The sequence below is a fragment of the Pituophis catenifer genome, unplaced genomic scaffold (genome assembly GCF_029215685.1).
Source record: "Pituophis catenifer annectens isolate HBS135680 unplaced genomic scaffold, rPitCat1.0.hap2 SCAF_2, whole genome shotgun sequence".
Taxonomy (NCBI): domain Eukaryota; kingdom Metazoa; phylum Chordata; class Lepidosauria; order Squamata; family Colubridae; genus Pituophis; species Pituophis catenifer.
In genome coordinates, this window is record NW_027256882.1 from 65891765 (window position 1) to 65907090 (window position 15326).

General features: G+C 37.0%; 1 protein-coding gene across 1 annotated transcript in view; it reads right to left on the minus strand.

Moving 5' to 3' along the window:
* The window catches only part of PLXND1 (plexin D1), a 184086-nt gene that overhangs the window by 65607 nt on the left and 103153 nt on the right, over positions 1-15326 (minus strand). The window contains exons 16-19 of the mRNA XM_070933595.1: positions 14231-14395; positions 10768-10858; positions 9249-9515; positions 7995-8144 (exon numbers count right to left, since the gene is read on the minus strand). Coding sequence (XP_070789696.1) covers positions 7995-8144; positions 9249-9515; positions 10768-10858; positions 14231-14395 — 673 coding nt within the window. The remainder of the gene's footprint in view (positions 1-7994; positions 8145-9248; positions 9516-10767; positions 10859-14230; positions 14396-15326) is intronic.

A 15326-nucleotide genomic window follows, 5' to 3' on the forward strand; every position in this document is an offset into this window, starting at 1 on the left:
TAACCTCTGGCTTTGGATCAAAGAAATGTTTTAAGGGCTTTTTAGAACCCCATAAGAATGGGTGCCCTCCATATATTTGGGGGGATGGGCAGAGGTGGAGACAGAGAAGAGATGCTTCCTTGCCTTCCCAGAAAACAGGGTTTAATTGAGGGGATCTCAAGCATACTCACTCTGCCCAAATGTCCTGGGAAGACTGAAACAATGGGAGAGTGGTGGTCCCTCAGATAGCCAGGCTCTAGGCCATGATGAGTTTTAAAGATAACAAACGATAACAAGCAGCACCTTGGAACTGCACCGGAAGCCAACTGTAGCCAATGCTGCCTCCATAGAAGTGCTGACACATGGGCATCTCAAGGATTATCTTCATTACTGCTCAAGTCATTTGGAACCATTTTTAGTGTCTGGATGGTCCTCAAGCCCCAGGTAGAGTTCATTAAAACAGTTCAGATGTGAGGTGACTAGGATGTGGATGACCATCTGAAGAACCTCCTGATCAAGGAAGAGGCACAACTGGCACAAAAGATGTACCTGTACAAAGATCGCCCTGGTCACAGCTGTTCTTTGAGGAGCAGGAGGAACAGGAGGGAAATGTAACCCTATTCAAGACAAATGATGGGAATGTCATGAACGGGGTGGTCTGACCCAGCCTTCGCAGAACCAAGAAACAAACTCCTTGCAAAGAAAAATCCCTCTTTATTTACACCTTGTGAATTAACTGCATTCACCCACAAAGTCCAGGCAAGAGTCCTGCAAGGAGTTAACCGAAGCAGTAGGCCTTATCAGCTTGTTACAACAATTGCAAGGCCATGAGCTCCCAGCCAAAAGGCTGCAAGTTAAGTCAGTTCAAATAAACAAACTTCAGTTCTGGCAAGGCAGTCTTTGTCACATGAAACACAATGAGAAAAATCTCCAGAAATGTGAATGGTTGTCTGCTACGACCACTACTCCCCTTTCCTCCTATTTATTCCTGAGCCAGGGAGGGCCCATTCAGCATTGTCGTTTGTTTTGCTTCTCGAGTTGACTCCTTGTCCTCCATTGTTCACCTCTCCTATCTGCTCTGCACATATGCACATCTGGAACAGGCCCCAGCTGTTCCTCCTCCTCACTCAACTCTGACTCCAAAGGCAGCTGCCTCTCCAGTGGCTGGCTCTATCTCTGTGTCCGATGCTGAGCATCCATCAGAGCCTTCCCTAGGCTCCAGAACTGGCCCGGGTTCTTCTCCAACCTCCTCATCATCCGAGTCTGCTGCTAGCTCTGTTGGTGGCTGGCGGGCCACAACACCGGGAGACCAAACAACTATAACCACTTTGGTCAGGATTGAGTAAAAGTCTCTTCTTTCCCATTCAGACCCAAACAGCCACCAGATGCTGATTCAGTTCCTAAATAGCTTCACTTGCACTTGTTAAACTGGATATCATCAATATGCTGATGACACCAAGCCGTGAACTGACAGAGAACTTCATCTAGTGGAGTGTTGTAAATGTTAATCAGGAGAAAAGAGAGAGTGTTAAACCTTGAGTCACCCCACCAGTGAGGGCCTGTGGGTCCTATCTCTCCCCTCAACACTAACTAGAACCACCTGATGAAGAAGTAGATGAAGCACTGTAACACAATGCCTCCCAACCCCCACCATTGGCCCAGAAAGTCCATGCTATATTGAACAATACTGTATCTCTATCATTCTTCAGGCAGTTTTGATCAAAGATATCTTTTGGTCGATGATATTATGTTGGTAAAATGGAAATGAAATTAAAGAGAAAGAAATGAAATAATTTACACCTACTGATCTGGGAATCTGGTAGTCAAACAGCAGTAGAGGTATGAGAAATAGGTGACTAGGAAATTACATGTAATAATTTCCAGTATAGTCATTTCCAGCAAGCATCATGATTCAGCTCAAGGCAGGAACGGACCCATATAATAGGCTCATAAGAAAATCCAAGAACTCAGAATAAATAGAATGTGTTGAAGAAAGCTGAAAGCCGGTGCCAACAGAATTTCAGCAAGCGCAGTTAATAATTAGTTATAAAGCCAAAATTCTAAAAATGTTTAGTTTTTTCAGCTCATACTACTTAATGGACTACTGATACTCTCTTTGTTTCCATATGTCCTTTGCGCTTCTAATGTCCAAGTATGCTTTTATCTGGTTTCCCACTCATAGAGTGAGAAGTACAGTAACTCACTGTTGGCTACTTCAGCATATCAAGAAGTTTAACTCATGTCCAGAGAAAGGTTCAGGTGAAGAAACTGATTTATTCACATATCTTAAATGCTGGGCAAACATGGTTTTAGCCTTCAGATTTTGAAGACAAAAATCAATATGTATTATAGCGATTAAATAAAATGAACTTTCCATATTCTCCTTTAATTAGATAAGGAAAACATGTAGCTTTATTCATAGCTTTTAAAAACTGGCAGAACATTCCAGCCTATTACAATACAGGGAATACGGCAGCCAACAAAAACAGAATCTTGGCAGTTTTCACATGTTTTATTTTTTTAAAAAAAACTCCTCCACTGGTAGAGTTTTGATTGTAAGGTGAATGGAGAGTATAAAAAAGAAGTAGAAGCAAGAAGGGGAAAAAACTGAAATAGTAATTGGAGAGCATTTATAAGCAATATTATAGCTGTGAACGCTAAAATTATTTGGACCTTGCATTGCATGCCCCTAAGCATAGTGCCTCAGTGCTATTCTTTAAAGCAGTCCCTCTTTCCAGGTCTCTATTTGGATTGTGTTAATTTCAAAAAGATGACTCTTTAAAGCAGTTGCACACTTTTTCAGACTCATGGAGAAGGGTGAAAAAAAATACAGTCATTTAAGTGAACAGCAGAGAGGTGTTCTACAGACAAAAGATCTAAAACATTGGCACAGTGATACAGCACTAGAATATACCGTATTTTATATCAGTTCAAAGTAAAAAAAACCCCTAAGGGTTGGACCATGTTTTATTATAGCAATAGCAATAGCAATAGCAATAGCAATAGCAATAGCAATAGCAATAGCACTTAGATTTATATATCGCTTCACAGTGCTTTACAGCCCTCTCTAAGTGGTTTTACAGTGTCAGCCTATTGCCCCCAACAATCAGCATATTGCCCCCAACAATCTGGATCCTCATTTTACTGACCTCGGAAGGATGGAAAGCTGAGTCAACCTTGAACGGATGAGATTAGAACTGTCAAATTGCAGTTAGCCAGCAGTACTGCAGTACTGCAGTTAGCACTGTATTCTAACCACAGTAATCTAATCACTGTGCCACTGCAGCTCGCAGAAGGGATTACCCTTTCCTTCTGGCTACTATTCTACCATAAATCCTTTGCAATTGTGATTTGTTCCCAAAGATATTACTGACAACAACAACAAAAAACAAATCAGAGGTAAATAACAGCTGGGACAAGGGGAAGATTTTGAGTAGATAATATATTGCAGAGGAATGGGTAACACTTCCAAGCAATGGGTAACACTTCCAAGCAATGGATAAGTCTGATTTGGACTGAAACTCAAATGACTGCTTATTCTCATCTGTAGTTGCAAGTACTAGGTGTAACTTTTAAAAGTAGGCTTAATATCCAACAGAAATGGAGAATCCAAGGCTTCCAGTTATTGTTGCGTCACAATCCCACCGTTCCTTATTATTACTATGATGGCTGGCCTTTCTAATTCAGCAATAATAGCTTCCATCTTGTTTTATGGAAGGAAGCTAAATGGATTCATGGAAAGGACAGCTTTTAAGCAGAAACTTGACATGGACATCTAAGAAAAGCGTTCCAAGCATTGAGAAAAATAAACGAGAAAGAAGAAAAGAGGCAATGATGACCTTGGAAGGAATGACACAGACTTTGTACTAGATGTCAATGAAAGCCTGTAAAGGAGAAGAGAAGGAACATCAGGTCACCTAAATATTATAGAATCAGGGCTCAGCAATGCAACTTAGCTGTGGCTTCAGATCTTCAGTAGTATTGATTCTGGGATTTCCTCTTCCAAAAATTAATACAGGTAGACCTCAACTTACAACAGTTCATTTAATGTCTGTTCACAGTTACAACGGCACTGAAAAATGTGACATGGCAGTTTTTCACAGTTACAATCTTTGCAGGATCCCCATGATCATCTGATCAAAATTCAGATGCTTGGCAATTGGTTCATATTTATGACTGTTGCTGTGTCCCAAGGTCATGTCTGCACCTTTTGCAACCTTCTGACAAGCAAAGTCAATGGGGAAGCCAGATTCACTTAACAACCAGGTTACTAACATATCAACTGCAGTGATTCACTTAACAACTGTAGCAAGCAAAGTCGTAAGATGGGGCAAAACTCACTTAACAAATGTCTCACTTAACAATAAAAATTTTGAGCTCAATTCTGGTCTTAAGTCAAGGATCATCTGTACTGTACTGTAACTGCATTTCTCTCTCCCCCCCTCTTCCCCCCCTTTCTCCCTTCCCCTCTCCCTACCTAGCCACCCACCTACCACCTACCCAATCAATTTGAGATGAAGAATACATTTTCTAAAACTTGTCATCCTTGTTGTTAGACAAGGCTTATAATATAGATGCCAAATGTTTGAAAAATCACCCATATTTCACCCATACACAGCTGATGTGATATGACTAGTCTGGCGTTGGATAAATTGCTAACACGGCATAGACTATTGAACAAATTGTACATGGAATTACATATACAGTATGCTGCTCATGCCGTCACAAATCTCATCTCCCTCGTTATGATTAACATCTGATTTTATTAGCAAAATATCAGGAAATTCACAGTGCTAATATTTGTTGGTTTTGCTTTGGCAATGGAATTTAGTATATAAAGACCCCACAAATGAAAAACTTTTCTCAAATGCATTGGCTTAGTTTTCATCTTATGTTTATAAAATGTTGCACTTCACAGGATGATTTTATCCTTACTCGTCCCTCTCTTTTTATCTCTTTCAATGAAAACATTTTTTTCTGCCAATTTAATATGAATACATTTACTGAAAAAGGGGACAACTGGTATTTGCTGTGAGCAAATAGTAAAAGCTATACCATATACTATTAGGCCTTGGAGATAAATCTCTGTCTGTCACCCCTAAGAAGCCAATGTATGAACAGTATGAAAAGTAAGATATACAGAACAACTAAGTGACATAGCCCAGAAATACTCATAAAATCACAAAGTCAATCACATATTGAAGAAAGCTTATAGAAGAAAAAGAAATTTACAGCATGAGAGAGCAGTGCCTAGAATCCAGACTTTCTGAGAGGGGTACAGGGGACAATATGCTGACTCTGTAAACTGCTTAGAGAGGGCTGTAAAACACTGTGAAGCGGTATATAAATCTAAGTGCTATTGCTATTTAGATGATAACTGCTGGTAAGTAAAGCATTGGCTATTGAAAATACATTGTACATTATGTTAGATGTATTCTTGGAAGCCCTAATTTTGAAATGCACTTGACAGGCTCTGGCTTCATTGTTTTTACTAGGGTACAATTCAAGCTTTCCCTCACCCATCTTAAGCCAAACAAATATTAATTACTTTTTCAAAGCCTTGTAACCCTATTGGTAGAGGCTTCTCAGAATTGTAATGGAAATAGAAGGGGTAAATCTGATCAGGAAGTGTTGCCATCAAAGTTGGGGTGGAGCATCTGTTATTGAGTTAAAGGTCTGACCAAGTTCCTAATCCCAAAATCCTGAAAATTCTTGAAAGTACTTCTTACTAAGAGCAAATGTGTATGGACTAGAAGACTTCCAAGATCCTTTACAACTCTGTTATTCTTAAGTGTGTGTGTGTGTATGTGTGTGTTCAGAGAAGGAACAAAATGTGACACTACTGAGGGTTACCACATAGATTATACAATTATTAATGGTAGCCAGGACTTACAATTCATCATTAAATTATTGCCACTTGGAATAAACCACATTCTATGATTTTTAATTATTCCACCCCATTATTTATTTTGGATAGAACCAGTCACTTTGATAAAATCTTTCTAGTCTTTCATTGGAATCTTTTCGTTAAAAATGGCACACGAAGATACTTCTTTTTCTCTCTCTTCCTTTTCTGTTTGAATTACTGTACTTAAGTCTCCCTCTCTTCTCACCCCTTGTGAATGTTTGGTAACACTTAAGCATTATATTTTAAAGAGGCAAAGAGAAACTTAGGGAGTTTAAATCTGAATCACATGGCTTTCCATTCCAGGTAATATGAACAGAAAGGATAGGGAGCAGATTTAATCTTCACCCCAGTGATATCCCTGAGTATGTCTCCTTTGGTTTCTTCCATATGTGGGAACTGTTGTTATTTACGGACATGGGGGATAGAGGGCAATATTGTATAGAAGTTAAATCTACATCACTATTCTCAACTGCAGCCCACCTGTGTTCCTTCTAATTATTTACTTATTACCATAGAAACTCTGGAGTAAATCAAGAATTTTAGGTGCCAAAATACATCTCCCAAATAGGGTTTGGCTTATTCACAAATGGGCTTATTTATGGGTACATACAATAGGTATTTCTTTCAGCTTTTCAAAAGTACACCAACATTTTAAGATACATTTAAATCAATTTAATTTAATTTAATTTAATTTAATTTAATTTAATTTATGTGGCCCTTTTTAATAAGATGTTCAAATATGGGGGAAAAGTTATGGGTATTGTCTGCTCCATATTCACTGCAGGAATCGAAATGAAAGCAACCCTGATAGATGGCTGTCGAAACTCTGCCTGAATAATCCACTGAAGCAGAGTCCATAATCTCTCTAATAGCCATTTCCATTTATCAAAAGGCACAGCAACATAATAATAAAAAATACATTAAAATATTAAAGAATAAAAGCATCAGAAAGGTTAGGACCAATACAATAAGCAAATTGCAACCTGTTAAATGGACAAATGTTATCCTCGAAAGCCTAGGAAACAAAAGCACAGGATTTTACACAGTGTGAGCAACTCAATTGGATTTTCACCTATCTTCTGGCTTCTACGGGGAATAAATCCAAAACATTATTTCCAGCCTCAGGTGGGATGACTGAAAAACAGGCTGTGATGAATATTGTTCATTAGAGGGACAGCTTTAAAGCACGAAGTACAACGAATCTCCACATTCACAGAGAATCCCTTCTCTTCCTTGATCAAAAGTGCCATCTATGTCTGAAGCAAGAATGTCAAATCTTTATAGACTTTGTGTATTTTGATGCTCCGAAGACAATACTCAACAATATTTAACAATTCCCAAATCACTGGATGCAATCCTTGAGGTTTTCCTTTTCCTCTCAGATTATATTTTAAAAGATTTTAACATAGGGATGGACAACCTGTGTATATAAAGATAGTGTTGAATGAAATTCCAGCCGCTCCTGATAATTTAGCATGATAAAACCATGCCCAGCCCTGGGGATGTAAGAGGAATCTCATGCATTCTTCAATCTCATGTAAGAAGGATCTTGTGTAACCTGTAAAACGGGATTGTAAAATGTGTGTTCCAGGGACTGCCTATAGCCAATCAGCATCCTTTTTGGGTCTCTCAGAGTCTACTCAAGAACAGATGAAGTGGGTGGTTTAAAAGACAAAACACCTGAAACTTTCCCCCCAAGTGGTCCTTTGTTCTCACTACTTTGGACATGCAGTCCTTGTCACTGTGCAAAACCTAGTATAGTCTTTAAATCAAGAAAAGTTGCATATCATTGTCTTAAGGTCTAATACATTTAATTTGTTATGATAATTATTAACCATAATACTATTATTTTATAGTAAACCTATTCATTTTTAAGATGCCACAAAGCTATCTTTTTTGTGGCACCATACTTACAACCTTTGAATGTTTTCATTAATGTTTTGATATTATTCTCTTTCAACATAGATACCAAAGGCAAAATATTATTTTTAAATTTTTACTTGGACTTCATAATAGAAGCCAAATTCCATGGGGCATAAGAGACTAGATGGGCTACAAAGCAAATTATATACATGTTGGCACATGCTTTCAGACTCATATCACTTACCGTAACAGGGAGTTTTCTTTCTGAAGTGCTCAAAGATTCATTGACTGAACAGTGAATGATTTTGTCAGAAACAATTTGGATCTCGCAGGAAATTAGGCCAATTTTAACTTCATATTCATTGCTTTCCAGACCAAGGTTGTCAGGCTCTTTCTAATAAGAGAAATAAAGAAAAGCAACATGATTCTACCAGGAACTAAATTCAGCCCTCAACATTTCTGAACTTTATGGACTTCAAAGCTCTCAGATAGCACCTTTCATTTTTTTCAAGGCACAAATACAGAAATCTCTTCCTATCCTCTTTATTTTTCTATTTTAGCTAAGATATTAATGCATATTAAAAACAGGAGTTGTTTACCAATCTCTTTCAAATTCCCAGAATAGAAAACTTGAGCTAAAAAGCCTTGAACGCAAATTGTGCTTTTGATCTTTACCTGATAGTTAATATTGAAACCTAATGGGAAACAGATGATGAATAATCTGGGGAAAAACAGAATGAGGGAAGGTAGTGCTTATATTGCCCGCTGATGAATACATTGTCCAGTGCTTCTGAAGCTTGGTGAAGACTTTCAGTAACCATAATGGCCTTCAAGTAGCATTTTTTCTTGATCAACCTATTACTTTATCAAAATTTTCTTCTTTATTTAAGAGAAGCTATTAGAATGAGCAGGTTGGTGTTTTTTGGGAATAAAAATGTTTTTTCAATTACTATTCGGTCATACATTTGTTCCCTTGTGATTGTTTTTATTTACCCACATTCTTAAATTGTTAGAAAAAGAACAAACTTTTATTTGAATGCTCATGGCTAAATTTTTACTGTTTAATTGAGCCAAGTTTTCCTTCTCCAACTCGTAATCAATGTAATGATTAAAGGTGACAATCTGCCTATGCCAGACAATGTTGCCTTCTCAAGATTCTTTCCCCTTGGAGGCTTAAATATTTTCACATTAAGCATCCTCCTCTCTCTCAGTGTCCATATCAGTGGTGGGATTCAGAATTTTTTACTACCGGTTCTGTGGGTGTGGCTTGGTGGGCATGGCATGGCTTGCTGGGCATGGCAGAGGAAGGATACTGCAAAATCCCCATTTCCTCCTGATCAGCTGGGACTCGGGAGGCAGAGAATAGATAGGGGTGGGGCCAGTCAGAGATGGTATTTACCGGTTCTCTGAACTACTCAATATTTCCGCTACCAGTTTTCCAGAACTGGTCAAAAACCTGCTGAAACCCACCTCTGGTCCATATATTCCAAATTCTTACATGTATAACAAGGGTGAAAGGCTCTCCAGGATGATGTTTAATCAATTTCTCTTTATTGGCTGTGAAGAACTGGGGATCTGTATAGTATTCCATGTGGAATTTGCTAACATGTACAGCTTCCTCAGGGTATTCAAAGGGGAAAAGGCTCTCGTCGGTATACAGGAGTCCATTGATGAAAAAGTCCACTAATGCTGGCTTGCTTCCAGTAAGATTGGAGGCAGCTGGAGAAGGGCAGGTAATCACAGTGTCCGAGTGAACTTTACAGTTCTAAAAACAGAAGAAAGAAAGCAAATCAAACATAGACAAAAGAGATTCTACAAAGTTGCCAACAATTTTAAATATTTGCATTTGCCAAAATAAAAATAGATACTTCCACCAACTGCCGATATAGACTGAAAAACTACAGTGTAATTTAACTTTACTGATGGCAGTGACTTTTGGGGATTCTGTCTGAATGGATTCACCGTTCAGTCAAAACTGAAGAAGCTTCTTGGATGAGAAGCAAAGCGTCTTTAAGGAAAAACCTGCCTTTTGAAAAAGCACCTTTGGGGTTTACGGATGACAGAAGGTAAGAGATGTTAGATTAACAGAAGCTAAGACTAAGTATTCCTGAATACTTAAAAAATATTGAATGGAAAAAACAGAGAGAATTCAATTCTGCAAAAACTTTAACTGCATTTCTTTGTTCATAATATGTGAAAATAAAAAAGGGAAGAAACATTGATCAGTATCATAAATATTATAATGGCAGAAGCCATATAACTCAAATCACAAATTCTAGTCCATAGGATATAACTGAAAAGAAAGCACCCAATGCTAAAACTTGCTTTCTTTAGCATTTTCTCTAATGAGGAACCAGCATTCATCCCCCACCAAGTAGCTCATTCTCTTTTAGCCTAATTTATTATACACAAGGTTAACTAGAGTAGAGGAAATATGCATGGCATTTGATTTTATATTTATTTCATACAGCTGACAGCAAAAAAATCAGACCTCTGAACATGAGCACTAAATTATCCCCAGAAAAAAAGGACTATGCAATAGTAATTTTAAGCAAGATCTCCCCTCCCCAATTCCCAATGGAATTAAATTCCCACGAACTTAAAACTTTATAATCCAAACATTTTATAAATAGAAAAAATGTCAATGGGTGGTGAAACCAGTGTCTCCAAAAACATATCTCATTAGCCTTTAAGAACAATTCACACGTATATTTTGAATCTCATAACAATGAAACTGTGACGCTGATGGCAAAGGAAGGTACCAGCTCAAATATACACCCTGGCACATTTGATTGCTTACTGAAGACTTACTGAAATGTCATGATAAAAGATACATGTGGAATCATAAACTGCTTAATAACATGACAGTAAAATTATCTATAAAAACTGAAAATAAAACTGAGGATTCTGTATTTAATGAGTAAATATTTTAAAGGTGCTTAGACACAGTTTATGTTTTTTCCTGAATTTCATTTCTACACATTTTGCTCCTTACTTTTTCACTGGTGAAGACTTACCACTTGTTCTTTTCCAACAGCACGAACAACCATGGACATACTCTGAGCCATCAAAAATCCATTTCCTTCCACAGTGATGGTTCTGCCTCCGCTATTAAACCAGAATAAAGGGAAATAGAAAGATAAAGGATTAGATGAAAAATTGAAGGGGGAGTGCTATATATGGGAGGTATAAGCCTAATAAGTGAATTATATGAACTAAATTTGCACAGTCCTAATAGCAATTCTTTATAGAATAAATATTATTTTTATGAAATATGAAATATGTACATTTCCCCAGTACCTATAATATGAAAAATAAGACTTAGATTCAAGGACACAGAAATCTACATTTGTCCTGAATCTTTGTCACAATGTTCACTTGACAAAAATGGGGAAAGTTTTTTTCCCCTTTTACGAAGACTTGACAACCTTCTGCTGTTTTAAGTAGAAGAATAAGGTTTTTGATGGACGTCACTATATAACATTTTATTGACTTGGTGCAGAAACTTTATATAGGACACGTGGATTGTTTTATCCATATACTTTACAAGCATATATAGACTGTATGTAATTACATATAACCAAGACATGCCTTTCACATGTATATGAAAATAAAATGAAAAGAATGTGTCTCAGGGTTCAAGCCACATGGCTTACATATTTGTATTTGGATGCAAATACAAAAGGCCAGGGATTGGGTCATGATGTTATAGCACACACTTCATCATTTCTTCATGTTTGTATCAGATACTTATGATTTCCTATAGTCTTATTAACATATTCCTCGTTCTCTGGAGCAGTGGCTATTGAAGGTCCTGAAAAACTCCTGGGCAAATCTTTACAATTACTACTCTTGTATTCACCCAACCAGGTCTCAGAAATACATATTAGGTTTCTCTGCTCCTCCCCAGCCAAATCATAAGAGGAGAATGATTTGCTTCTAGACATTTGCTAATAGCTGATTGAGGCCAAGACAATCAGTAATACCGTATAGCATCCAGGAGTATTCAAGAGGCTACTGGAGCAGAAGATTATCAATTAACCAAGAAACATTTCACCACTGAACTTGAATGGAAACAGAGTTTGAATAATTTCTTTTTGCCTTGCTGCCAAACCAAAACCTCCAGCAGCAGCTACTTACGAGTAAACAATAAGTTTGAATACTTTTCTCCTTAAACACTGCCTTTAGATAGCTAAATGTGGAACCTCCTCTGCAGAAACTATTAAAGGAAATAATGAAATGACCCTAGAACATGCCACTGGCGTTGAGAGCAGAACAGGGGAATGGCCTATCTCCACTGGTTGCCAAAAACCTTTATTCAGGCTTTCTCTTGCATCCAACTTTCTATTATTTCACATACTTCATGTCCTGTCTGCTTTAACTATATTGGCTCATTAGGAAATCAGAATATACATCTATCTAGCCTCAAAAGTACTCAAACCAGAATATCCCATATTGGACTTCACCAGTCATTTAAGCTTCTCTAAGCCCTAATACACTATACTTTATCTATTTTCAGAAACTTTTGTCACTCATACCATTTCTGAATAAACGTTTGGGGGATAAGTCTTATTTGAAGAAAAATTCTACTTTGTTTGATAATTGTGAAATGAAACTATAGCACCGAAGCAAGGAAAAATAGCAAAACGAATGGAAACTGTAATATGGTGATCATTCCTAAGCATTTCATTACTGTCTTTGATTGAGTTTTTGATTTGACTTCAGTACCAGTGCATTATATTTATTTCAATCTTAAACATACATTTTTGCCAAGCATAAGCGGCTACATTTTGTAGCTGCTGACATATATTTTTGAGCTACTTCTCTTGATCCTCAAAATAAAACAATTAAGATAATTTTACATCAAGCAGTGAGAACTGGAAGTGTCATCACTGCTTACTTTCAAAGATTTTTTACGCATGTTAAAATTTGGTCTCTGTAATTAAAAGTCAAAATTCCCTTTAAAGAATTACTAAAGATCAGGAGCCTTGGCCTTATACGCACACTCTGAGTGACATGGTCTTGAGGTACACTTGCTCATTTCTTTATTCACCTTACACTTTTATACTTAAATAAGTATTAAGAAGGGAGTGAATTCATAGACATTCAGAAAGGAACAGGAGCCCCGAGGCCTTGAAGAAGAAATGACATCAAAGGCAATGTATTTTAAGAGCAAATATACTAGTTTCTTAATAAAAATATGCAACCTATATAAGACGTGAGGACCAATAAAATAATACTATTTTATATGGATTTGCCTGAAGTTTTTATATGATTTGAAGCATATAAAATTAACATTTTTTTTTCTTATTGCTTGGGGTTGGTACTCCTAGTTGAAACTGGGTTAAGAGTGAACAAGTGCTTGACTCATCAACTGTACTTTTCATAGGAAATCTTTCCAACTATGTTGAATGAATACAGCATATGGAGCAAAGGGGTATGGGGATAAAAATAATTCCTTCCATAAAAAAATGGTTAATAAAACATAACATAACTTTTTTCAGAAGTTGAACCAATATTGTCTATAACATTTTAGGTATAGGTTAGGTTCTAGATCTGAATTTCATGCACTTAGAGTGTTTGGGGTGACTGAACTATTTCCCAGCCAGCTGGGTGGAGAAAAAAAAATTCTTGAAGACCGTCATGTGAGCAAGATGTTTCTGAGAAACCAGGGCCTGTTCTCATTGATCTGCACCAGGTCTTACTTGGTCCCTTCAATGAGCCACTATAACAGGATTGTAGGTCATCTTTTGCCTCTTCATGAATCTGGCCCTGTGCCCCATTCAGCTGCATCAATGACTGGATTCCAACAATCTTATTGTACAAAGTTTATTGCATTACCCAAATTTCAGTGAAGAATGGGTATGTGGGGACAACCCTTTACCAGGAAGCAAAAGAGAAGGTGAAATGGGGTCGGTCTCTATTTTGATGTACTTAGAATGAATCAGGAGATCAACCTTGACTACTCTTTAGAAGGCCAGATCCTGAAGATGAAACTCAAATACTTCGGCCACCTAATGAGAAGGAAGGACTCACTGGAGAACAGCCTAATGTTGGGAAAGATTGAGGGCAAAAGAAGAAGAGGACGACAGAGAACGAGGTGGCTGGATGGAGTCACTGAAGCAATAGGCGTGAGCTTAAATGGACTCCAGAGAACATGTCCATGGGGTTGCGATGGGTTGGACATGACTTCGCAACTAACAACAACAACAGAACGAATCATCAGAAATTCTGAGGACTTCCTGGGCTATCATTCCAAGAGACTGGAAATCACCCCATGTCAATTTCCAAACAGTGGTTGCCTTCTGACTAGCATGCCAGGTTCTTGTCTCGATACCAGATAAAATTATGCCCTTGGATAAAACAGGCATGGAAGTTGCCTCTTCCCTATAATCTGAACTTCAGAATAATATACACAACTTCCATGAATGCATTAGAGACTTAATCCAGACCACTTCTGCAACAAGAGAGATATCTTACCTGATTGGACTCTTTTTGGGGTTGATATCTGTTATACTTGGATTTTTCTCATACTGAAAGTTATTAGAACCAATGCAAGACTTGTCTTCAAATTGGACACAGACAACCACATGGGTAATAGTTTCCATACTTGGCATCGTACAAATGATGGTGGTATCAGTGCGACTATAAAGAAAAGATAAACATTTCTGAATAACTCATGGACATGCCCAATTCTACGGTGAGAATCTATGATGCATGATATTCATTTGAAGTTTTACAAGTAACAAAGGCTTATGAAACTGTGACAAAGAAAGGAAGAATACTGAAGAATATATCTAACTCAGGGTTGGATGGTTGGGTGCTTGGTATTCATTGAAGGCGGCCCAGAATTGCTTGATTGTGAGATGGGTGGCAAATCAATCAATCAATCAATCAATCAATCAATCAAATAAATAAATAAATAAATAAATAAATAAATAAATAAATAAATAAATAAATAAATAAATAAATAATAAATAAATTCATTCATTCATTCATTCATTCATTCATTCATTCATTCATTCATATACAAAAAGAAAGGGTTTCCTGTCTAAGCAGAAGACCTCCAAGGTCCCTTCCAACTCTGTTATTATATTCTAAATCCAAGTTCAGAGATTTAGAAATCTCTTGCTTGAGAAAGCAAGAAACATTGCTTTCCCATTTCTGTTTTTGAAAGTTTTAGCATTTGCAGATTATTTGGAAATTCTGATATACATACATACATACATACATACACACACACACACACACACACACACACACACATATATAATACAATATTGAGAAATAAATTGAAATTGCTATCAGATAGACATCCTCCATAAATTATTTGATCTAAGCAGAACTTGTTTATTATTACAAGACAGTTATATAACAAAATCATATAGCACTAATAACAAGTCTAGGCTATCCATCAAAAATATATCCTTTAAACATTGGAAAATTAATATAAGTAATGATAAATTTATACAAAAGCCCCATATTTATCAGCTCAACTGCAAATCTAATTTATACTTTGGAAAACATATTTCTTAGAAAACTTTCTTATTCAATTAGTTTTCTGATATGAAAAGTA